Source organism: Python bivittatus, unplaced genomic scaffold (genome assembly GCF_059951505.1).
Source record: "Python bivittatus isolate LINGU-HERP-01145 unplaced genomic scaffold, Pbiv_v1 ctg000350_np1212, whole genome shotgun sequence".
Taxonomy (NCBI): Eukaryota; Metazoa; Chordata; class Lepidosauria; order Squamata; family Pythonidae; genus Python; species Python bivittatus.
Genome location: NW_028277074.1, coordinates 28775113 through 28802395, shown reverse-complemented (window position 1 = coordinate 28802395; position 27283 = coordinate 28775113). Strand labels below are relative to the sequence as shown.

The following is a 27283-nucleotide window of genomic DNA, read 5'->3' as shown; positions in this document are numbered from 1 at the left end:
TTTATATTTTATTTATTTTTATTTATTTATCAAATTCATCACCACCCATCTCATTGAAATGACTCTGGGCAGTTTACAGCAAAGATAAAATTCATTAAAATGCAATCTAAAACAGTTCTAATAATAAATAAATAGCTTCCAAGAAAGATGGAGAGTTGGCGGATAATTCAAGGGAGCGTCGTCAGGGCACTAACCACTCCCAATGATGGTTAGAGCCCATATCACCCCATGCACACTGACAAAGCCAGGTCTTTAAACCTTTTTGGAGAGCTGGGAGGGTAGGGGCCTGCCGCATCTCTGGGGGGAGAATATTCCAAAGGGCAGGGGCAATGGCAGAGAAGGCTCTCCTCATCCTTTTGTTTTATTATCAGTTGTTCTGAGTGCCTTTTGGGCAGAAAAAGGATACAAATTGAAATAACAACTATAGCACAACAATAACAACAATAGGAACACAGAACCAGTGGCCAACTTTTGTGTCTCTGGGTATGTGCACATACACACAAACTGTTAACTTTAATAGGGAGTTCATATTATTGTACAAAGAATTGACAAATAATGCTCCTTTCATTTCTTCCTGCCTTCTACCTTCACGTGAATTTTTAATAAAATGTGCAGGATAGGGGAAGCTGACCAGTAGATGAAGTTTAAAGGTGCATGAATTATCTTCATGTAATGTCTTCTCACTCTTCCATATGTGATAGCCAATCACCTCATAAGGAAGTGTATTAATGCTTAGGAGCACAATAATGACTCAGTGGACCTGTGCAAAAATAGTTGGTGCACTGATAACCTAGGGCTAGTGCAAGAATGCTAGGTAATATTAATAACCTATGAGTAACAGTAAGCTACACAAAAGGAGGAAGCAGAATTTGACTCAGGAGGGACTAATAACTTGGCTGGTCAACTGCATAGAGGAACCTCATTTCTATTGTGGGCTATACTGGACAAGTGTTTAGGCTTCCAAAGGAAATGAAGCACAATGCTGAAATTCTACAACTACTTCCTTTAAGCTTTAAGCTTCACATCATAATTGGGTATGAAAATAAGGGTTTTGGTAAATTGTCAAGTGAATTTGGGATAGTAGACAAAGCTATACTACCACGTAACTGAATTCAGCCATTACTGCAGCAACGAAACAATTATAGAAACCAGAAGACTGAGTTCTAGTCCCTCCTTAGGCATGAAAGCCACCCAGGTGACTTTGGGCCAGTCGCTGTCTCTCAACCCAACTTACCTGACAGGGTTGCTGTTATGGGGAAAATAGGAGGAAGGGGTATTAAGTACATTTGCCACTTTGAGCTATTTATAAAAATAATAAAGGTGGGAGAAAAAAATATATAAAAAAGTTATTCCTAAATTATTGCATATAATAAGTTCAAACAAAGCAAAACCGAAAGAAAGGATGAAAACTAAATAGAATAGGATGTAAAAATCACAGCAAGGCTATCAGGAAACCCGAATGTCTCCTGTCACTCAACAAACTTAAACATTAGCTATTTTCAGGCTAATTTTCTTTTTAAAAATCACCTGTATAGAGGCTACATATTACATTTGCATATATTAAAAAAGGATTAAAGTTAAAACATAAAAGTGTATGAAATTCATAGCTGGCAATCATTACGTATATGTTATACATATACGTAATATGGCCATTATACATGGTCATATAGTAAAAGTTATATAATAACTCCTTTAGACTTCTTGTAGCAATAGCCACAATCATAAAGAGTTTATCCCTAAATATGATACATAATTCTTTCTAGATTAAGTCCCAGATTAAGTCCCAAGTATCCATAATTCCAATGGAAACCATTTTCTCCCACCAATCAAAGGAATTTTTAATCAGAAAAGGAATCTCTTCTTTCAATTCAGGATCCATCTGATATCTGTGTCAATGGAAGATGTATGTATTTATAAACAAGTTTTCACAAAGTGGTCTCTCTGTGTGTATAAGATTTTTTTCCTGTGATAGGAAGGACAATAATTATCTGTATGAGTAAGTATTAACCTCTTTTTCTTGGTCTCTGTAGAGAATCATTTAGAAAATCGGTTATCAGGATTTTAATTATTTGTTGATTGCTCTACCTAATTTTCCACTCCCATAAATGCATTTCAGGTGACAAAAAAGAGAATGGCAAAATAACCTGCCTGCCAGGATAAAAATAGTGGGTTAATGCAAGAGGAAATAATCACTGTGAGAAATAAAATATTTCTGATTAGCACAGTGTCAAGTAAATTTGTCTTTTACTGTTGAAACCCAAACAAGAATCACCACAAGACAGGGCTTTTAAAAAATATTTATTCCAAATGGTTTTGACATGCTTATTTTTCTTGAGGAAGCAAAAGGGTTCAGATCTTCAATGTCTGAGTGGAAGTTTTAATAAAAGTTGACAATTGACTGATATCCATTGTATATGATATGGTATGCATGTGAATAAAATACTCTTATCAGATAAACCAATTTGGAAAAGTAAAAATAAATACATGGTATTCTGGGGGTTCCCTCTATTTTAAAATTTAAAATAAAATTATGATGCCAGAGATTAAATATTATGCAAACATAGCATAGTTTTTGAGTTTAACACACAACAATATTTCATTGAAGCAGATTTCACTTTGTTCATTGTAATTTCTCCAAAAACATTAAACTTCTCTTCTCTGAAATTATCACAATAGCTTTCAAAAATAGTATTACCAGTGTTAAGAAACCTGTTTTCCTAGGAAAAGATATTCAATGTTTTAAAGTTATAATTATATTCATATTTTGTCCATGAAATTGTACAAACATATTCATATTTACAAAGAGGTAAATTCCATTAAAGGCAGTGGACAATTCTAAGAAATTACTCAGGATTTCACTATTTATTTTAATTTTATTTTTTAAAATATATATACTGTCCATTGCCATTTATGGCTTTATACAGCCTACAAAGACTTATAAACGATGCAAATTATTAAAACCTAGCGAAAGCTAAAAGGCCTGAAAAATACAATAAAACAAAATAAAGCTCTTCCTGAACAGTAAGGGATGTCAGCAGCAAATTGTTCAGGCAGAATTAGTTGCTGATGTTAAGTATATCCATGGCCTGCATAAGGCATCCTTTTAAATATCTACAAGTGTAGGGTGGATTGTATGAGCATGAATAGTCCTGCAAGTAACTATATTGATTGACTAACTACACTTGAATATGGCCATAATCAACTCTGGCAGTTTAGAATCAGATTAAACCATAAAGCATAATTGTATAATCAGAAGGGAAACCATCATTATTTTTTCTCACTGCTTTCAATGGCATGGACTTATGCCATAATTGTCCAAACTACCTTCCTTCCAATGTCATCTCCTACAATCATTCCAGTCACCATGGAACATCAGAGGTTCTGATGTGAGGAATGAGGCTCTTAGAAGCCATCCTATCAAATGCCTGGGAGGATTGGTTGTTCCACCTCTTCAGCAAATTATTAATAGTTGGCAACTGGATTTGAAAAAATAACCTGGTGAGGATTCTCACAGCTATTCACAGCTATTCATCAAGCAGTGATTCAGCCATAGCAATTATATCTGAAGTCTAGATATATTGCTCTTTCCCCTTCAGGCCAAAAAAACAAATTAAGGATATGCTCTATCTCAAAGGTAGATGCAAAAGTGATCTGGATAGATGCCACCGTAGCCATGGAGATCATGAAATTCTGTCAAAACAGCTTCAGCCTGAGTATAGAAATACCCAGACCCAAAAGCCTTTGGTTCTTGACCTCTAAAATGTTGAAGTCAGTTAAGCCAGGAATTAGGTTGGGCACCAGGCAGGAGTTGAACATTTTGCAGTTTCACGATGAGAGCAACTATAAGTATTTAAAAGAGATAGCTTTCTTATATGTCTATCCAAATCAATTCCTGACAGAGGGTTTTCTAACTTACTGGTACATTTTCATTTTGCAGGAAGAGTATTTAAGAGAACGGAAGTTGCTCTTGGCATATTTTCCTGAGGCTAAGAATGAACTGGCTAGAGTATGTCATAATAAGGCATATCATTGTGTAAATCAGCTGCTGTAAATCAATTAATACTGCTTGACACATGTTGGACAATCCCTTTAAGCAGTTGTAGAATGCCTGGTCTTTAGAGATATATATTGCTCAAATTTTGGACACTGGCAAAAAAGCCAGGAACCCCATCAAAGACCTTCTCTTGAATGGATAAGAAATTCTCATGGTAAAGCAGATCATAAACTGGAGAAAGAATAAAAGATTAAAGTAGGCCTCCAAGATGCCTAGTAGAGATCCCACACCCTTCTTTTTTCCTATACACTAAGTGGTTCTCTCATTGACATCTATGCTTTCCATCAACCACCTCTTCCAGTATCTAAATCTATTTTCTTCTCCTCTGAGTTCATTTTCAAGATTAATAAGCTGACATCCACATACACCGTCATATGTGATAAATATTCCAGGAAGAGAAGAAATAGACATGAAAGTCAACAGACTAATGGGAAAGATTCAAGCAAAAATATGTGTTCACGGAAGTGTGGATATTAATAAGAAATAGTATCATCTTGATTATTATTTTCATCATCCTCATGATCATCATTATCCTAATAATTGGTATCATTATGATTCTTGTCATTATTATTATATCACCAGTTGTATATTTCTATTGTAATCATTACCACTAACCACTTGTAATCATTATTACTCTTAGCATGATTAATATTCACTTTAAAGTTTTTCTATGCTTCCCACATGTCTGAAATTGTAGCTCTGTGTGTCATCTTGAAAGGAAGGAAAGACAAACAACTTGTAAATGGAATAATTTCTTTTTATTTTTAGGAGATAAACTTTGTGGGTTAGACTTCATTTAGTTTTTTAATGTTTGGGTCAAACCAAACACTGTATATGGAAGATGTAAAAGATTATCTAGCATGAAAAACTTGAAAAATATTTTTGAGGATTTTTTTAATGATATTTTGATGATGTATTCTGCTAATTATTGTTACTTTCAGGAGAAATAAACATCTGTCAGTGATGAATCATCACTAATAAGAAACTAACATGGATTTCGTTGCAAGATATTATATAACATGTATGACTAAATGGTGCAAATATAATTTAGGCTGTACATATGAGGTGACACTTTACTCAGGCTCAAAATATTCACTGTTTGCTAATTGCAACTAGCAGGTTATTCGAATGCTGATGTTTTTAATTAGAGTTTATACACCAGGCAATTTCTTTAGATTAAAAATAAATGGCTTCCTCCTTGTAAAGATAGACACTGTCCTCTAGTGGAGAAAAGAAGCCACAGCATAGCTTGAAAAATCCCAGCTCTTCACTAACTACAGAAACACAGCACTGAGATCAAAAATTGACACTCCTGATCCCACTGGCTGTCTTTCTGAAGCTATTCTCACATTCCATTAATTTGAAATTAAACCTCATAACAAGGATGATTTCCATTTTAGAGATTTTTCTGTCCCCCCTTCCTTTCAGAGAGCCTTTATCCAAATCCAATTTATTAAAAAATGCAAATGGATCTTCATTTTTCAAGTTTCATTTCATATAGTGATTTTGATTTCTCCCCAAATAAATACATATAGCCAAGCCTGGAAGAGTTTGCTCACATTGATAAGTCATTAATCAACTGTTTCACCCAAAACATAATTGATTTCATCAGGGCAAGTGTGACTTTATGTAAAAATAATATGGAAAACTTATATTTATTATTCATCAGTTCTCTGCATTCTCTAATATCTATATTTTATTTTGGGCAATGTTACCTGGCCTCCTTTTAAAACACTGGTTAGGAAATGGATTCTGGAAAATCTACAGTGGGTTCACGCAATGACTGGAATTTTCATGCGGTGATGTACTGTAGAAAATTACTGAGACAATGCCCTTGTTATAAAACATTACACTCTTCACAAGAATATAACTGATATCTAATGGCGTTACATCTACAAAACATGAAAATGTGCATGGTCACCGAAACATAATATTTCTAGTCACTTCAACTGCAGTTTAGCCAGATGTTGAAAATTTAACTTAAAAAAAAATGTAGTTGTGGAAGCAATCATTGCTTCAGGCTGTTTGAGAGTAATGCTTCCTAAAGTGTCTAAAACATAAAGGAATGAACTATTTAGTTAGTTATTTACAAATGCTTTTTGCCACCTCAGTCAAAACAAAACTAAGCAGTTTACAAAAGCAATACACCAAAGGCAACTGTATCCCCACGTGCACTCTCCAAATTATCCCCTTTCCTGACTGGACAGTTCTGCAAGAAGAAAAGCCTTGTGCTTTCTTCCTTTAACCTCTTATTTATTCATCATCTTTATCTTGATTTGGAAACTCTTCTTTGATATTCCAAAGTTATCTATGACATGAAGATCATCCCAGCTGGCCAGCTATAGCAAGAAAGGACCTAGATTGGGCAGCAGTGATATAGCAAAGTGCTGTGGGCAGATGATCATGTTAGTGCCAATGGCAAAGACATCAATTCATACTGTGCAGGCAAGGCAGTGATAAACTACTCCTGTATTTTTACCAAGAAAACCACATGTATAGAAAGGATAAAATTATTGACGATATAGTGCTGGATGATGGGCCCCTCAGATTGTGACATTCAACATGCCACAGAGGGATAGCTGAGGATCTTTTGGAGTAGTAATGGTTTTTGTGACATGGCTGGATTAAAGCCTTCTGGATGTCTACTTGCTGTTCTTGGCATACAGGAAAAGAAAATGTGAAGCTGCAAAGACAGAATTATGGTAGGAATATGGAATGTAAGAAGCATGAACACAGAAAAGCTCAAGACAGTGAAACATGAAATGAAACCACTCAAATTGACATCTTAAAAATTGAGATGGATTAGGATTGGACACTTTGAGTCAGAAGATCACACTGTTTATTACCAGAACATGAAAAACAAAAAAGGAATGGAAGGGTATAGCAGAACAGTACCTGGCTACAATGCAATCAATAATCAAATAATATCAATTAGTTTTTGTGGACAAGCCTTTAATGTGATATTCATTCAAGTTTATGCTTCAACCACCAATGAAGATGAACAGGAGGTTAATGACTTCTATGATCAAGTTCAATGTGATAACCACAGAACATGCAAGCAACTGAAAGACTTCAATCTACATTCCAGTACCAAAAAATAAAACTTAACAGAGCATGCACAATATCCTTAATTTCACATGCTAGCAAAGTAATGCTTAGGATCATCCAATGCAGATTAGAGTCCTACATTAAAAAGACCCCAGTTGTTCAAGCTGGCTTTAGAAAAGGCTGAGGAACATGAGACATTATTGCTGATGCATGTTGGATAATTGAGAAAGCCAAAGAATACCAAAAAAAAAAAAAAAGAAGTCATTATGTGCTTCATCAATTATAGAAAGGCCTTCAATTGTGTCAATCATGACAAGCTGTGGAACATGCTCAAAAAAATGGAAATCCCAGAACATCTCATTGTCCTCATGACAAACTTATATACAGGTCAGAAAGCCACAGAACAGACAGAAGATGATGAAACAGACTGGCTACAGGTTGGCAAAGGAATGCAACAAGGCTGTCTACTCTCCCCTTATTTATTCAACCTATATCTTAAATATATATTAAACGAAGCTGAGCTGGAAGAATTTTAGTGTGTTTTTTAAATTGGAGGAGGGAACATTAATAACTTTCACTATGCCAATGACACTACCCTGATAGCTGAAAATGCAAAGGATCTGCAAGCCGTAGTACTAAAAGTCAAAGAGTACAGTGAATAAATGGGACTAAATTACCCCTGTGGACAAGGGGCTATTGAAAGTATAGCACACGTCCTGTTATACTGTATTTTCTATAAGGACTCACGAACCCATTTAATAACTCCTCATTTGATAAAATATCCAGGGAATTCTGATCTTTTTTATGTCCAGTTGTTGCTATCTGATCAGAATGATTTAGTTTCCCTGAACATAGCTAAATTTTGTTACACTGTCTGAAAAATTAGGCAGATTTTGACTGCCCATTGATGATCCCACCAATCTGTAAATATATTATCATGTTCTGTTCACTTCATTTAATGCATTTTTAATGTATTTCATGTATTTTCATGTATTTTTATTTGTAATTCTGGTCTGTGACCATAATAAAGATGATAGATAGGACTAAAATTAAATATAAATACCAAACTAATGACATCAGGTAGAACAACCAGCCTTAGAACTGACAATGAAGATATTGCAGTGATGGATAGCTTCTGCCTTTTATGATCAACCATCAACAGTAAAGGAACCAGCAGTCAAGAAGTATGCCACAGACCAGCAATTGGTACAGCAGCCATGAAGGCCTTGGTAAAGATATCCAAATATTGTGGTGTGTCTATACCTACAAAGTTCAGAAGTGTGCAATCCATAGTATTCCCTGTTACACTCTATGGGAACGAAAGCTGGACTTCGAAGAAGCAGGATAGGAAGACTATTGGCGCCTTTGAAGTTTGATGCTGGAGAAAACTCCTAGAATACCATGGGCAGCCAAGAAAACAAACCGATGAATCATCAAACAAATCAACCCAGAGTTATCACTCAAGACACAAATGATGAAGCTCAAATTATCCTACTTTGGACACATTATGCAAAGACCTAGCTCTCTGGAAAAGGCTGTAATGCTGGGAAAGGTGGAAGGAAAGAGAAGAGAACCACCAGCAGCAAGGTGAATGGACTCGGTTACAGTGAGGGCAATGAGCGTGCCATTGGCAAACCTGAAAGACCAGGTTAGGAATAGATGTCATGGAGAAAATCTATCTATGTGGTTTCTAGGAATCAAAAACAACTTGATGGCACATGATCAATCTATTCTGTGAGTTTTGGAGGTGTGTGGTTTCCTCTTTGTGGTTCCTTGATTAGACCATTGCTTTCTGCCATTTGTATGTCTGGTGTTGATCCCTGTTTATGAGGGTTGGCTGCTGGAGGGAATGTGTTCCAGTCTTTTTATTTACTCCTAAGTTTTTTATTCTCTCTTAGGCCAGAAAGAAGGGGTGAGCAATAGTCTAGCATTCTTATGTACTTCTGCCCAGGCTGATACCTCTTCCTGATGCTCTTGCTTGAATAGAAATTGATGACAGCGCTTCCTTTAGCAATGTGTGGAGTAAGAATTGCAGTGGAAAATGAATCAGAGCACTGCCCTTCAGCTCTACAATCTCAGGGGAACAGCCAAAATTAGCTGAGTATTTTATCTGGCAGGGTGGGTAGCTTTCAATACCAACTTCTTTTCTTGTTGATTTGAAGAAGATAGAATACTTATCTCCTTATCAAACCCAATCTTTTTTTTTTAAAGGTCTGTTCATAATATAAAATGAATAATTTAGTATTCATTTTTGTCATATTTGCACACTTTGCAGACCAGGCTCATGAAATTTAATACTAAGTGACCTTCCTATAGTAAATAGGCATAGGATGCAATCTCAAAAACCTAAGTGCCTCAGTTTTGTTCAAGTACATTTGTGATTATAAGGTACAGAATTGTAAAGGCATAAAACTAGAAGGGGCACTGAATTTGTCTGTCTACTCAGTGCAGTAATCCAATTAAAACATCACTGATGAAGGTCAATCCAGAACCTTCATGATGTTAAGAAAGAGAAATAAAGATCTGAAAAACTATATAATCTACATATTCGATCTTAGATCCATCCCTGGACTTAGAGGATAATGGGTCATGAGCAAAATATACAAAGCTCCTGTTGTTAATTACAATTGGTTGCTTGCTTCTTCTGGTGATCTTGATTAGGCTTTGTTTATTGTTGTCTTTAGAGACAGTTACACACTGTGCACTATTTATTCATTCTATTCATGCATTCATTGTAAATAAGTGAGTGAGGAATGAGGAATGGAGAGGGTGAATTATTCAGGAGGTCAGCAATCCAAGGAAAAATCAGTTTGGGGCAAGTGCTTAGTGATAGAGAAGGAAATTTAAAAAATGGGAAATTTACTGAGAGAGATAGAAATTTAACTCTCTGTCATTCATGTCTCTCTAGGGAAGCAGAACATGCTTGAAAATAGTAGCCTCATGTTTTAGGGCTCAGACCTCTCTTCTGGATTTGCTTCAGCAAACTAAGTCTCTCCAATTTTTGTTTCTGTGTAATAAATGTCTGTGGTTAACCATCCAAAGCACATTACTTACAGATTTCTTTAGTATTTTCATATTTGAGCACTGGCAGTGCAGTGAACATTTATTCTCATTCTAAAATATATGGTCCAAATGATGATCTACTGAATACAATTTTTTTTTCCATTATGTGTTTATTTATTAACCAGATTTACTGTATGTGGCCTCCCATCTAGCCATGAAAGTTTGGGTGGAGAACATAATAAAATGCATCATCAAACACCAAGAAAAACCCAAGTTTCTCTCCCCCCGCCCTCCCCTTGAGTGTAGAAACACATCACATACATCCATGTCAAACTCCAGTAACTAACATCCCAGCCCCAATGCTGGAGAAGAGCCAGGTCATCACAGTGGTTCTGAAAGACCAGTAGGGTTGAGACTGCCATCTCTTTGAGGGGAGGCTATTCCATAGGACAGGCACTATGACAGGCATACTTCCTGGGGCCCATCAAGTGACACTGTTTCACCAAGAGTACCCCGATCATGCTCACTCTGCAAAGCTGGTAGAGTGGACAGAAACCATCAGGGAGAGTCCTGCAAGTAACCTAGCTCCATGTCAAGTAGGGCTTTAAAGGTGAAAACCCGCACTCTGAATTGGAGCACCTTGACTTTAAATAAATAATTGGTCAGTCTTTATTATCATTATTATACTGTATATACAGTTGTATATTAAATCAGACAACAAATTGCTCCTTTTGAATAGTTACATGGCGTTTTTTTTTAATCTTTGAAGATTGACATTCTGCCTGTTTAAAAATGCACAGTTTTGACATGTGTGAGGCAATTCCTAGTGTGGCATTTGCATTAGTATAAATCACTTGTGTGAATAAACATAGCTAAATTCAGGAAAGAAGAAATAAAACAAGAACTAACCATTTCTGTTCTTTTTTTCCCTGTAAGTAGTAATTCACTAAGTAGATCATAGAACGTTGCCTATGTGACACACTTTTCCAATAGTACACAGTTAAATTCAGCCAGGCTGGAAAGTACAGATTATATAGGAACTGCACCCTCAGTATTAATTTATAGCAGAATACCTGGCATATTAATGTCGGATGCTGAACAGTAATCCATACTATATTTCTAGGACATGGTGCTTCTTTTCTAATTTATTTTCTACGAGGAAATATTTCAAGTTGAATAAAAATGATGACTTTTGTGTTTAAAAATATCCTTGAATATTGGAGGTGGGGGGAGGAATTCCTAAGGATTTATGAAGAACAATCCTAATTTTAAAAGAGGTTTAGCTTTTTAAAGTTCCTCTCACATTCCATTAAGATTTAAGATAAACATGTCACATTAATATACACCCAAAACGGTCTGTACTGTTGAGTTTAAGATGGATTCATAGTAAGATGATCCATATTCATTACATATAATAAAGTGGAAGGTACTGGATTCAAGCAGGAGTAGGAAAAGAGCTGTATTAGTCTATGATGGCAAAAAAACAAAAAACAAAAACCAGGAGTTGGTAGGATCTTTTCCGACTAACATATTTTATTGAAAAGCATAAGTTTTCATGAGCTGCAGCTTACTTCATTAGATTCATAGAGGAACTAGACTGATGTAGGATTTAAATGGGGTGAGGTGGGGGGGAAGGAGCTAGGTTGGTTTTGCAAGTGCAAGTTACATGTGAGACTGATTACCAGTACCTTATAAATTAACAATTGTAATGTGATAAAAACCCATTTGTTTGTTAAGGTCTTCTGAGATTGCCGGAAACTTTTTGATGTACATATGTGAGTTCAACAATTTCTCACTCAATGGTGTTATTAAACTCCTGTTTTTTCAAAACAGTCACTTTGAAGATTGGTCTGGAGTGTCCTGGGAGGTTGAAGTGCTCTGATATTAATTGGCCCTTGTTTTGAATCCTCATGTCAAACTTTAATTGTTTTGCGCAGTTAGTCCCATTTGTCCTACATAGAAACCAGAGGGTTTAACTGACAGATGGTGTCCTACATCACTTTGCAAGAAAAGCATATGAAAGTATATCTAATGTTGTGTATGTACAGTACTTGTTGGGGCCTGTGATACAGCTGTTGGATGTAAATGTGAGGCCAGAGTAGACATCTGGGTTTGTTGCAGGGTCCGGTTCTCATACTGGCATCATTGTCCTGTTGTTGTTGTGAGAATCTTCAGATTGTGTGGTTGTCTGTATGTAAGTATGGACTTGCCACCCAGTGCCTGAGAGAGTGCAGTGGCATTGCCCAATAATAACTGTAGCTTATTAATAGTGAGCTTTAGTGACATGAGCTATGGGCTGCAGGTGACAATCAGTGTTCTGTTGTTGTGTTTCTATGGTCTGTCTTTTAATAGATGCTCCTGGGAATTGATCTGGTTCTACTTATTTATCTATTTATTTCATTGGGTAGATATGGATATGGGTAGGTATGCCTGGTTTAATTCCATCAATTGAGCATCTCTGTCAAGTGGGTCAGAACAAATGTGGTTATAGCATAGACTCTAGGTATTAGTAATTGCTTTGGTCATGTGTTCTAGGTGGAAGCTGGAAGCATGGAGGTTTCCTGTGTAATGTGGTGGTTATGTGTCATTCATGTAGTTTTATGGCGACATCATGGAAGTGGATTTGTTCTGAAAATAGGTCTAGGCTGGGGTTGATGGTGGGGTGGAAGTTACAGAAGTCATGATGAAATTTGATGATATATTCATTTCCTTGGGTCCAAATGATGAAATGTCATCAATGAATCTCAAGCAAAGGGGATCAGAGTTAAGAAAGTATTGTTCAAGATCAGCCAGGAATATGTTGGCGTGTTGAGGAGGCATGCATGTGCCTGTGGCTGTGCCACTGATTTGCAGGTACATGTTATTGCCAAAGGTGAAAATGTCATCTTGCATAAATGTAATTAGCAGAAGGTACACAATATGAAGTGGGCCTATCAGAAAACTTGATTCTTATCTGTATGATTGATTGGGAATAATCTCTGCAAACCTCTTCAGACCTAACAGGGTTCTAACTATTATCATATCCAACAAGCAAACATTCTTAGCATTTATCCCATCATTTTTACAAATGCAACTACAGTAAATAATAATTATTTCTATACTGTCTCTATATTTTTAGTTTTGAAGGGCCAAGAGACATACTCAGTTATATCTACAAGGCCCTGGATTGAGTCTAGAAATAAAAATCCTCAATTCCTTCTACTAACCTGAGAATACCCATATCTGGGGAGGCCAGGGGGGACAGCATTCTTCAGTTCCTTACATAAGTGTTTTTCTAGCTCTTCCTTTAAAAAAAAAGACTATAAGTAGCAACTAGGTATAGTTGACTCTGCTCATTATGGCTATTTGATTCTCCCCAGAGTTGTATCAGAGCTGTGCACCACATACTGGTTGCCAGCTACTACTGAATATGATATCCAATGCCTTGCAGATAAATGGTCTCTTTCACATTCATGTGTATCTTCTTTTCCCATCACTGAATTATTTTAATTTACCAGAGTATATCTTGGTGTGAATTCTGTGAGTATGTATGTGCTGTTGTGCGTGCACTTGGGTATGTATAACTGTGTATGCTTTGTATTATTCAACAACTCCAAATCTAGTAATGGTTCTAGTGACATTTTCGGTTGCATACTATCATACTGCTAAGGTTTGATTATATGAGAACTGGAGCTCACAATTATCTGGGATGGAGTTGAATATAAGGAAATGAAGAACTCACTTCCTATACTCTTCCCATTAAACCTAACACTCAGGTAGCAGCAAGCAAAATAAAGCAAAAGAAGTGGAATACACATGACATTTCAGAAAATAACATGTTCTAGGGCAGAAGTGGTCAGTGGTGGTACTCCATATGTTGCTTAACTACAGTTAACTACACCTGCAGGCCTTGGATTATCCAGCCACGTGCTACAACAAGTATTGCTGCTTAATATTAATAAATAATAGTGTTTCAGTAATGTAGAACTATGTGATCTTGAGTAACTATTAATTTCTTGATTTTTGGGTTCTGTGGATTATGGAGGCTTCTGACAACACATAAAATGGTTTTTGAAAGAAAACCAAATAACTAATTTGCTTTTGAATATCTGTCATTAAATAATGAACTATTCTTTATTTTAGTTGTTTCAAGGGTGTGTGTGTGTGTGTGTGTGTGTGTGTGTATTCAGTAGAAATGATAGGCAGTGTACTGTTTTGATACATTCATATATTGCTTTGAAATTGTCAATTATATAATTGGTCATAGGCTGCAAATAACTTTGGACTAATACATAAGAACTTCCATATCTTATTTATTTTATCAGGTGTATCCTCAAGTACATTAAACATATGCATGAGAAATTGCATTTCCTATGTAAAACTGTCCTTTAACATTCATTTAGATATTTGCTAAATGTTTGTTTGGGAATGACCCCGATGTTTTCTCCTTTCTTCCCTTCCTCCCTCCTCCCTCCCTTCCTTCTCCTGAGCATGTATTATGCACATAATTGGGTCAGAAATGTTTCTAGGAAGGAAGGAATGCTAAGGTTAACTTTCATGTAATGTTCTCTTCGATTTATATGATAAAGCATTGCTTTATGGTCAATCTTGAAATAAATTAGTTTTGCCAGTTTTGGTCTAACGTATTTTCTTTATTAATTCTTTTCTACAGGCCATTCTGCTAATCTGACTTGTCGAGCATTCTTTGGATACAGTGGAGAAGTCAGTCCTTTAATGTATTGGATGAAAGGCGAAAAGTTTATTGAGGATTTAGATGAAAGTCGGGTTTGGGAGAGTGATATTAGGTAAAAAATATATGTACATATGTTTTGTCAAGACTAATAGCTTGTTCTCTGAAATGAATCAAATCAAATTTTAAAAAAGCAATAGACATTATTAAAGTGCACAAAATCATCTGAGCCTTGCTTTTTTGCAAGATGAGTACTGAGAACGGCATAGAAAATTGATCTTTCACATACATATACAATTATTCCTAAAACGACTACTTTAAGAGTCTACTGTTAAAGCAAGAATGGGGATTCTGTAACTGTAAAAAATATCTAGAAATCTTCATGAATAAAATACAGAATACTAACCCAAAATTTTATGATACACAATCAACGAAAGTCACTGAAACAGTGAGTTAAGACAAATGCAATTTCTAAGCCTTCTTTGGTTCTATCTGGCATGAATCTACTGCCTGAGAATGCTGCCTTTGCATCAAATGAAAATAAATCAAATGAGAGAGGAAAGTCCAGTGTCACAGAGAGAAGGAAAAAAAGAGAGAGAGTCAGTGGATAAGATGTGTACAAATTAGTTCAAATTCATATATTGATTTGCAGTTGTCAATTAGATATATGAACATAGCTTGCAACAATGTGCAACTTTGGAGAGAAAGCTAATAGCTTCCCTATCTTATTAATGTTATCATAAAGTACAATGACTATATATATGAGAAATACTGTAACTATATATATGAGAAATTGTTTCCATATACAAAGTCTTTCTGTGATATTCATTCAGATATTTCTTAACTTTTAGAAATAGTGATAATTGCTTTTGGGGTTTGTTTATTTGTGTGTATGTGTTGTTTGAGAATAAGCAAGTATTATGAGCAAAAGAAAATACATAATGCTTGAAAATGCAAAGAAAAATCAAGAATAACAGATTATCACTCCTCAAAGTACTTTTACTCAAAGAACTGCATTCATCTTCTGTGGATATTAATATGTTAATTAACTGAAAAATGGGAAGTATATAGAAATAAATTTTATTTTAACCATGACAGAACATATTTTATCATAACTGCAAAAAAGTATAGTAAAATTATTTAGTATTTAGATAATCATTTTCTCAGAACTTGTTTTATTTGCCTCATTTTTTTTACTTTAAAAAGGGTTCATGGAATGAGGATAACTGCGGATATTTTAGCAAAAAAATGTTCTAAAACATCCTCTAATTCTAGATCTTATTAGCATCTACAAACAGGTGTATTAATATATATTAATAGTAAACTAGTGGTTTAATTACATCAACGCTATTACTTGTTTTTTTATAAAGATTATATCAAGATTCTTTCCATGCAATATTATTTTTCAACAATTATGGATATATATAATATTTTTATTTTACCAGAGTCCTTAAGGAACATCTTGGAGAACAAGAAGTTTCCATCTCATTAATTCTTGATTCAGTAGAAGAAGGGGATCTTGGAAATTACTCATGCTATGTTGAAAATGGATATGGCCGCAGACATGCTACAGTTATTCTACTTAAGAGGGGTGAGTATATACATATATTTTAATTATTGTTTACATTCTATATTATATAAGGTTACTTTCTTATTTATTTTTATCTTTGTGTTCCTGAGAGAAAATATAAATTATTTTTCACTCTCTCTGGAATAGGCATTTTAAATAAATAATAGAAATCCATCATTAAATATGGCTGTCTGGTGAAGAAATACAGTTCAATAACTTTTTAATAATGTTTATATAGGAAATACATTTAACAAGTGGAAAATGAACTAATAAATATTTTCTGGTAGGAAGTTATTGCTAATAGAATTTTAATGTCTACCGTAATACAAAAAAGAAATCCAGTAGTCTTAAATGTATTTTGGAAGTGGGCCCAAACAACCAAGAAAGAAACTTTGTTTTTGTGCTTATAGATTATCGCTTGACAAATATTTTATTTTTCTCTCTCTTCTAATTATTATGTTTAAAACTTTATTGGGACTGAAATTTAAGTACCTTCTTTTTGTTTTGTTTTGTATGTTTGTTTTATCTCTTTGCCAAAATTGGAGAGCTGTAATCTAACCGATACCAACAGTAACATTTATCTAATACTACTTGGTGTACAAGTTATAACATTTTTGCGGTTGTGTTCTGCATTAAGCTACCTCTCCTGACTGACAGCATGCAGGGGCTCATACATTTAATGGCCAAAGGCCATTAAAAAGACAGAATGGTCCTTCTAGTAATTTAATGCAAGCACGATTCTACTCAGATGCGTTGAATAATGCGCAAGCCAATGGTTACAGATATCAGTTTGGAATGGCCACAGTGTTTCCTTGGTGACTGACCAATGGTTGTGGATAACGATTTTTTTCTTTTTCTCAGCCCTGATGTTCTAAAGCACAGCATGCATTCCTGCACAAGCTGGGATTATAGGCACTGTGATTCTCATGTGCATCCAACTGTCTCTAATATACATTGTTCCTATATAACTATCCTGCTAATTATTTTTTTGAGATTATGGATTTTATTATGTTTATAGAGCAAAAAATAAAGTAAGTATCACAGAAAAAAAGCTGATAGCTATACCAGGAGAATTATTCTAATTCTGTGTGTGCATGTGTGTGGGTGTCTGTCTGTCTTTCTAACACACACTGTAACAATAGTAATAGTAATTAATCAAAATAGCAATTTGCTCCTAGGGAAACAGGGATATGATTTAAAAAAAATCTCAGAACTGATGCAAATGGACCTAAGTTATAAAAACAGAGGATCTTAGTTGTTGGTGAAGTTATTTGATTAGGTCTGTGAAAATGAGACATACCTGGATATATTCAGTATACTTTCCATTTTGACATTTTCAGTAAATTGAGAAATTAGCCATGTTAGATTTATTTTTAAAAAATCAAGCAAGTTTTCCACCTGTAAAGGCTCTGCATATCTGTTGGCTTTAAAAAGTAATTTCACCATAGCAACATTTCTTAATGGTATTTCTCTGCTTAGTCTTCCATCTTTATTATGTAAAAATTTGTTAGGTGTTAGTTCTCAATTATTTGCTTATTCTGGAGCATATATTAGATACATGCTTTTAGCAATTTAATAATTCCTGTTATTTGATAAAATTACAAGTTAGGCTGTAATGATATATTACTTCCTTACAAGTAAGAAAATTCCATAAATTCAATGGATCATTTTTATATTTTAATTTTTTTTATAGATATGCATAGGCATCAGATTGCCTGGTTAGTTATATTCACTTCATATTCCATGAAGTAAGCATATTTTTCCTTAAATGTTAATGTCTATATTAATAGGGGAATTTTTTAAAATCCATCTTTTAACCCAGTTTATCAATGTGTCTGACAAATATAAAAATAACATATTAAAAGTTACAACAGTTCTAAAATAAGCAAAAATTCTAAAAGAAAGATAAAACTAAAGGACTGGAAAAAAAATCCAATAGTATTTCCATTTGAAGAAGTCACATTGATCCTGCTTTTTCACTGTAATTTGTTCTTTTTTCACAGTAGTAGCATTATCAAGATCAAGCAATGTTTAATACCTTGCAGACACAGAGATTTTAGACAACTTTTAGAAAAATAGAAAACTATTTTATATCATTTTATGCAATATTCAACTAAGGCCTTTGCCATTTCAACTTGTAATAAATGTATTAGAATAATAGACATAGTCATTTTCTAAAACGAGCATTATATAAATACAATCTAACCCATCCTGTCTTCAAATGTATGAACTAAAGTTTCTATAATCTCTCAGCCATCATGGGAATTATAGAGGTTGCAGTTCAATGTAACTGGATGGAGAAGCTTTACATATACAAGATAGAGACTATGTGTTACACAGCTTTATGAGAGAGAGAATGAGAGAGAGAGAGAGAGAAGTAGAGGGAGATGAAAGCTCACGATTTATTAATATAATAGGTCTTAATAATGCAATATAATATAATAATAAATGGAGAGAACATATTCATTTACTGGTACTGCTGTAATATGAGACTTTTTCACAACATGGAACTTACCTCCTGTAGTCTTAATTACAAAGCAACTTGAAATTGTAAAGGAACTTCTAATGTCATAATTGCTTCTTAGAATTTTTCAACTTGAATTTTAAGCTATGTATCTTTACAAAAATATGGGATTTTTTCCTATACAATACAGCATTTTCCTTATTTGCTTATTTTGTAACCAGTTCTATATAATCAGTAGTTGTTACTATGTACAAAATGTACAAAATATCCTCCTTGCTTTATTAGCCATCACTACTAATAAAAAGGAATAATTCCCATATTCTCTCTTTTTATGATCCACTATGTTTATTCCTCCTTTACATTATTTGTTAAAAAGAGAGCAATTGTCAACCTTCTTTCAGCCTAAATAACTTCAGAATTTAACTTCTGAATACAGTGGAACCTCGGTTTACGAACTTAATTCGTTCCGTGACTCTGGTCGCACCCCGAATTGGTCGCAACCCGAAGCAAATTTCCCCATAAGGTTCAATGTAATTACCGTTAATCCATTCTGGCGTGGAGGACAGGGAGGTGCCTATTGCTTGGAGGGAGAGTCCCCCTCCCTACGACCACATGTGAGGGGCGGAAAATGGCTGCGGACCATGTGTCAGGGGCGTAAAAATGGCCGTGGACCACTGTCAGGGGCAGAAAATGGCCGCGGACCATGTGTCAGGGGCGTAAAAATGGCCGCGGACCACGTGTCAGGGGCAGAAAATGGCCACGGACCACGTGTCAGGGGTGGAAAATGGCCACAGACCACATGTCAGGGGCGTAAAAATGGCCACAGACCACGTGTCAGGGGCGGAAAATGGCCGCGGACCACGTGTCAGGGGAGGAAAATGGCCACAGACCACGTGTCAGGGGCGTAAAAATGGCCACAGACCACGTGTCAGGGGCGGAAAATGGCCGCGGACCACGTGTCAGGGGAGGAAAATGGCCACGGACCACGTGTCAGGGGCTGAAAATGGCCGCGGACCACGTGTCAGGGGCTGAAAATGGCCGCGGACCACGTGTCGGGGGCGGAAAATGGCCGCGGACCACGTGTCAGGGACGTAAAAATGGCCGCGGACCACGTGTCAGGGGCGGAAAATGGCCGCGGACCACGTGTCAGAGGAGGAAAATGGCCGTGGACCACGTGTCAGGGGAGGAAAAATGGCCACGGACCATGTCACAGGAGGGAAAATGGCCGCATATCCTGTTCGTACCCCAAGGCGGAGTTCGCAAACCGAGGTAAATTTTTGCGGCCGGAGCTGGTCGTAACCCGAAAAGTTCATTAACAGAGGTGTTTGTAACCCGAGGTACCACTGTATTTTCTTCCATCTCCTATGTCATGCCACTTCCTATCCTACCTCTTTATATAATGCCAGTTAATAGTATTTTCCTATTATTGTCCTCCAAAAGAATAAATGAATGATTTTCTATTGATTTTGTTGCAAATTATAATCTGTTGGCAGTGATCTTGATTCTCTGATCCCTATTTTTCTATTCATTATTACAGAAAACACTCATGGAATTGTAGACGGCTTCTATGTAGGCAGCTTCCTTTTGCTAGCATTCTGATATATTTTGTATAAAATGTAAGCTAATTAATGAGCTAATAAATCCAATTCATGAAACAATAGTAATTTCCTCTGAAAACTATCTACAATTTTACAATAAATTGGCTATTTTGTAAAATTCCAAGTATGACATTGAAGAAGAGTAATACAAAAAATATAATAGATGTTTTAAAACTCCCCTTATCTCTTAATTTGTGAACTTTTTTGTTTACAAATTTGTGTCCAGATTAGATACATCTGAAATTGTATATTCTGTATTTTTCCCTCATAAAATTCCTATTTAAGCTTTATCCCCCCATACCCCATGCAGGTCACCCAAGTGATTCAGAGTTTCAGAGATTTGGATTTTATCTAGAATTATCTAGAATTTTCTCCAGACAGCAACATTTACCTGACAGATTCCACTTTGGAATTGGCTTTTCATTTTGGGGGGAAGCTCCCTGGTTTGCTGGGGCAATGAAACAAGCAATGAGATGGCTGCAGTACAAATTTATAAGATGCACCTTGAAGCTGAGTCGATATGCCTCAGAGCATATAGTCATGCATATTTAATGACTGTAAAGGCCACTAATAAGACTTACTTTGTGGCCTGTATTGTTTCCTCAATTCAGCTCCAAAAAATTGTTTAGGATAATCACGAACCTATTGTTGTTTGCTCTAGAAATCCTATATTGAAGCTCTCAAAACTTTCTATGACAATTTGCAATCAGTCTGAAGATAAAATCGCTTACACGCCTACCAACTTGAGTGCTATTTTTAATGCTGAAGTATCCAGTACATTGTGTGGTCTCATTACATGGTATCACTTTCAGTTTATGGCAATACCTGTAACTCTCCAGCCTATTGTTTGTTTTTGTAACTCCTCTGAGCCTATTTCTACCAGCCAAGGGAAGTTAACTGGATCCAGCGAATAGTAAGGAAACCCTTATAGGATAGAATAGAACTATTGGCCTTAAAGGAGCCAGTGGTTGCCATTTCTGAAAGCAATTCTCCCTGATCCAAAGAATTCCATTATTCCAAATATCCCTTTTTTGGGGGGGGGGGGGGCAAGGTGATTGACAGGGTAGACTTTGTGCAGCTGCAGACATTCTTGGAAAACTACAGATTATTTTAACACTTTTATCTGGTTTCCCGCCTAGTTTTGGAACAGAAACAACCAGTCTCCCTGTTAGATACCTGTCTGTCTGTCTGTCTATCTGTGTGAGAGACAGAGATGCCCCCTCTTTTAGCAGTTTTCATGTCACTGGCCATGGTACCTCTCTAACCAATTTCCGGAGATGAGGGTTGGGGATTCTGTGTCATACTATTTTAACTCTTACCTGCAGAGGTAGGAATAGTATTGGGTGACTATGCTTCTGGGCTCTGACAATTATGATGTGGGGTGCCAGAACACTGCGTACAAATGCTTTTTAACAAGAATCATTTGGGCCACTATCATTAGAGTCTCCAATTGACCTTGGTGAACAAGAGGATCTAGTAACACTTAGCTTGATATTTGAACTGGGACTATGCAAATCATTCCAAAGATTTGCTTCACAATGTGCAGGAATACATCTTTTGGAATTGGATCTTTTGCAAAACTCCTTCAAGAACTTCTCACAGTTTTCTGCATGTACATGCATGCACAGCTGCTTCATTTTGGTGGGAAGAATCCATGGTGCACTTCTTTTTAGTTGCTAGTGTCAAATACTTGACATATTGATAAAATTGTTTACAAATCTTTACATATACCTTTGCTAAAATGAAGTTCTTTTATGAGCTTAAATTGCTGATCTCTTGAGAAATCAATTATGTCCTACATTTCATAAAGTGGTATGAGGAAAGAACCAGAGTAAATAAAAAGAAATTCTATTTATATCCATTACAAGTTGCAACTATAGAATGTACAACTCTTTATGCTACTTTGTAGCACAATTTTGTAATATTGTTAATTTTCCTTAAGACAACATTAATGGAGTCAGGGATATCCTCAAGGTGTGGTCAAAAAAGTCAAGATGATGGCCACAATAGTGCAATTGAAGCTCAGCCTGTTTTTTATGTTTATAATCTGTGGAACACTAATAAACTGGCAGAACCAGTTTATACCATCACACCATCCTGACCATTATGTTGACCTTTTTTTACCATAACCTGTTAATATTGCTGGATGGAGTGGTAAGACATGTTATGCATCAGAACTTGTCAGTTATTCTTAATTATATTTTTAGTTACAGAAATGTTGTAGATTCAGCCTAAATTTTATGAAGTTGTCCCAATAATCGTCAGATCAACTTTTTTTTATGTGACTATTGGTATAACTAGTTCTGGTTCACTAAAATATTGTACCAAATCACCAGTGTATTTATTTATTGAATGTAATATTGGAATATCTGAAATATTGTGTATGGTTTGTATTTGATGCCTTAAAAAAGGGTACTGTAGATTTGGAAAAAATGCCTCCTGTATCTTTCCAATTATCTTGGAAAAAAGCCTACTATTTGGACAATATGGTTAGAAAATCAATTAATTTATGCTTAATAATCAAAGATCTAATTGGTACTTTATTTGCCATTAACCTGAGCCACAAACATAACAAGCATCAAACCAGGCTAATCAAGCAATTCACAGCAGATATCAAGTCAAGCTCTTTCCTTATCACATATCTATATAGTTTTGAAAAACAGGAAAAATGAAAAAGATATATTAAATGTATGCATAGTGTCAAAAAAAGAGCAGGGAAGTTTTATTTTTTCATCGTCTATAATACAAAAACCTGGGCTATGAATCAAGGAATTTGGAGTTGAAAAGAGCCATTTAAGCCAACCTTCTGCTCAGAGCAGGAATCCAAATTAAAGCATGCTGGATTAATAGCTGGGTAGCCTGTTCTTGAACATAGTCAGTGAAGGGGAACCTACTACCACTAGTCTGTCAGTGTCCACTGTCACTGCTTTTACTAATATATATATATTTACTATATATATATTCATATTCCTAATGGTCAGTCACAAATATGAGATGCTATAATTTAAATCCATTATTTTGTGTCCTGCACTCTGGTTTGATACAGAATAAACCTTTGCCTTCTTCAGAACAAGTCTTTCAAGTACTTGAAGAGTGCTATCATATCCCTACTCACTAAACAAGCCTAGCATTACTAAGCTCTTTTTCATAGTTTTTTTCCCCCCTAGTCTGATCACTTTTGTTGCCATTCTCCACCTGGAAGTTACAACTGTTCCAGAATGCAGTGGCACACCCAGTGATGGGTGCCTCTAGGCTCACCCATATTACATCTCTTCTGCGCAAGCTGCACTGGCTCCCATTTTCCTTCCAGGTGAAATTCAAGAAGCTGGTTATTACCTTTAAAGCCCTATATGGCACAGGACCAGGTTATTTGCAGGACTGCCTCTTCCTAAGGACATCTGCCCATCTTACCAGATTGGATAGGGTGGGCACACTTCTATTAAATGTTGCCATTTCATTGGACCTAGGAAGTGTGTCTTCTCCATGGTGGCCCCTGCCCTTTGGAACACCCTTCCCCCTGACAGCAGGCCCCCACCTTTTAAGCTTCCAAAAATCTCTTTAAGACCTGGCTTTCCCACCAGGCATATGGTGAGATTGTGAGATGTACTTGTTGTGCACTGCATGGAAGTTTAGCTATGGTGCCTGTATTTGCATCCATATCTGTTAACTTTTATTCTGTGACTTTCAACCCATTGCTCCAATTATTCAAATTAAATAATTTATTTTTATGTAGAGTCCTTGGGGTTCTCTGAGCTTGGTTCTTTTCTTGCAAACATTTCATTACCCAGCTAAGTAACATCTTCAGTGCTAAAATGGGCTGGGGTTTGCTCTCTATTTATGTGCTGTGGCCTGCTTTGCCAGTGCTGGTGGGGGTGGGGGTTTTGTTTTGCTCCTCTGTAGTTCTTTGATTGGCATATGTTTGCTGCTTGATTGTGTGCCTGGTGGTAACCTTTGCTTATCTGGGTGATGATTGCTGGTGATTGATTGCTGGTGAGGTGATCTTCTGGTCTTTTGTCTCTTTTGAATAGTATGTAGATGCTGTTAATCTCTGTGTGTCTGTTAATTGCTGCCTTGATTTTTTTTTTTTTTTAATTTTCTTGGATATTAGCGGTCCCAATTTTGTAACCTCTGCAAGTTTTATAAGCATTCCACCTGTTTCACATTAATGAAAATAGTAGAAGACCCAGGGTTGATCCTTCTGGCACCACATAATATATGTCTTCAATCTGTTGAGAGCATGATGGAAACACATCTGCTGGTGAGCTCCTGGAGGTGTCTAGATGCCCAGCAAAGAAAACAGGATGTTGAATTAACTAGCCTTGATCCGATATCTCAGACTCTTTGCTTTGCAATTATACTCATGCAACTGATGTTGGCCTCTTTTCCAATAAAGAATAACTGTGTTGTTTAAATAAATGGTATTTAAATGACCAGTATTGTATTTCAGGAAATAAATGGCACTTAAATTTTCTGAATAAATAAATCACTTTCCTTTCTACTGAAGGAAGATTTAACCCCGCATCTTGCAAAAAAATGAAGGAATAATTTTACAGATTCCATTCTGTAAAACCATGTGTCTATTTTTATATCAATATTCAATTGCTTCTATTATTTATTATTAAGTTTACTCAGGACACATCTGCAAAATCTGTTTCCATATTCAGGGATAACCCCTTCATGAACATGGACACTGAGCAATTTAATTCAAATGTTATATTGGGGAAACTATTTCCAGCTTCAACTCTAGCTCTGTTCTGAAGGATAGTCCACCATCTGTCTGGTAAAGCTGAATCACAACTAGCATATTTTTAACCAAAACATAGCACTATAAAATGTGAATAATGAGCTGTTTAGTCAGTATAGCAGGGTACTAATTGAATACCTTGTTCATAAGCATTTTTGTTAAGAAAAATTCCTAAAAGCAGCTGAGTATTACTTATGGCAATTATTTTAATTTAGAAATAGCTCTTAAAATCTTCCTATAGGTTTCTGGAAGCATCAGTGCATTTGAATAGCTAGGTGGTGAATCTCCTACCTGACCCATAAAAGCATGAACAGCTGGGAGTTCACAATCTTTTTTGCTGAAAAAAAAAACCCAATTGAAACAATGCATTTAAAGCAAAGAATAGGCAGAATCATTAGCAGACGCAGATTGGTAACACCTGGCACCATGTGAAAGTTTTGGAGAGGAAATATAGGTGCTTCAATGCTATTAGCCAAACAACTCTCACCATTTTAAAGAAGGAAAATACTGATAATTCACTGCCTTTCCATAATTTTCTGTTAATCTTTCTATTGTCACGGAGATCAAGAAGAAAAAGCTGAGGCACTTCTGCATTATTGAGCTAAGTTTCCATTTCCAGCCCAGAATTTGCATGTCTAATGAAACTGCCGAACAAATGGCATGAAAATTTGCCTGTTTGTAAAAGTGAGCTAAATGATTCTTTGTCTAAAATGTGTTTAGAGACAGCTGTGAAAAAGCTGTCAAGTGTAAGTTTTCATGGAACAGTGATTTAGAAACCCAGGAAGCCATGCAAAATAATATGTGAGAGCAATGAAAAACATACTGGATAAAACCAATGCCTTTTGACAATAATAAAACAAAATTAAAGATACTGTTTTGCCTTGTATAAAGGTGAAAACAAGACAGGTACAGGAACTTCACATTTGGCAACTCTGATTTCATGATGAATTTAGGAACTAGGTTTTATACCTAGAGATTGGTCTTTCAAAGAGAGACAGTCTCCAGTTTAGCATCCCTTTGAAGTAAGTTAAGTGCTTAGTCCTTAAAGAAAATAAACTCTGATTAATTTATTATCTACCTCTGTAATAGGAGACCAGAACAGGCATGTTTCTGTAAGAATGGAAAATACTTGAATACAATGCCCGAAACAACCGGAGGAAATATTTGAAAGAGTCATATATAAAGAGCATGAAATTGAGAATCATATATTTCAACATATTAATTCATAATTTTCTAAAAATGTGACATTCAGTGCACATTCACTTATACGTGATAGAAATATAGTATATCACAACAGTTCATTAAGTTGGAAGCCTATAAAAGCAAAATATGTGGTGGATGAATGTTCTGGGAACATTCTTGCATTATTTACTTCTCTGCGCAAATGCAGTTAATGATAAGTAAATTACCTGTGTGTCATTGCTGAGGAAATTCATCAAAAATTAAAAACAGGTGCAGATGAAAGATACAGCCCATAAATGCATCTGATAATTATGGTAGAATTTTTATAAAATAAACACATCTATCACTCATGATGCCATTCAATGTGTCCAGAAAATATTAACATTTTATTTTAATTAGCTGTTCTTTCACTCACTGAGGTTGGTGATTTAATTATCCAGATAAGAGAACAGATCTATGCTGTGATCAAACTGCTTATAGGAAATTAAAACAATTTATTATTATTTAAACAACCAACCCCCTCCCTCCAAAAAAACATACTTCAGTTGCTACTAATGGATTTTGCCTTAGAGTAAATTTAGACTTGTGCTGCCAAAAGAATATTGTTAACTGCTAAATGATTGCTTTGTCCCCAAATGTAGCTATTCAGCACTCATTTATTTGCTGTGCTTGGCATAATGCTATTTCCCATAGGAAATGTCTGGTAATTTTCATTGACAGCTTTTAGAGTTCTGATTCCTTTAAAAATACAGGACCTGTATTTTAATATTAGAACACAAGAGCAAAATAGGCATGTTTGATCTGAATTGCAGTTGCTTTCCTCCACCCTTTTTAAAAAATCATGCATCTCATTCCAAGGAACTTGAGTGGTAAAAGAAATCTTTTCAAAAAGGCTTAAATTTAAATTTAAAAATATAATGTAATATTATGTCTCTGATAACCCAACATGTT

General features: G+C 35.6%; 1 protein-coding gene across 1 annotated transcript in view; it reads left to right on the top strand.

Moving 5' to 3' along the window:
* IL1RAPL1 (interleukin 1 receptor accessory protein like 1) overlaps positions 1–27283 on the top strand; it is a 770120-nt gene that overhangs the window by 721946 nt on the left and 20891 nt on the right. Inside the window, exons 7-8 of the mRNA XM_088144810.1 lie at positions 14757–14889; positions 16220–16365. Of these exons, the coding sequence (XP_088000936.1) occupies positions 14757–14889; positions 16220–16365 (279 nt within the window). The remainder of the gene's footprint in view (positions 1–14756; positions 14890–16219; positions 16366–27283) is intronic.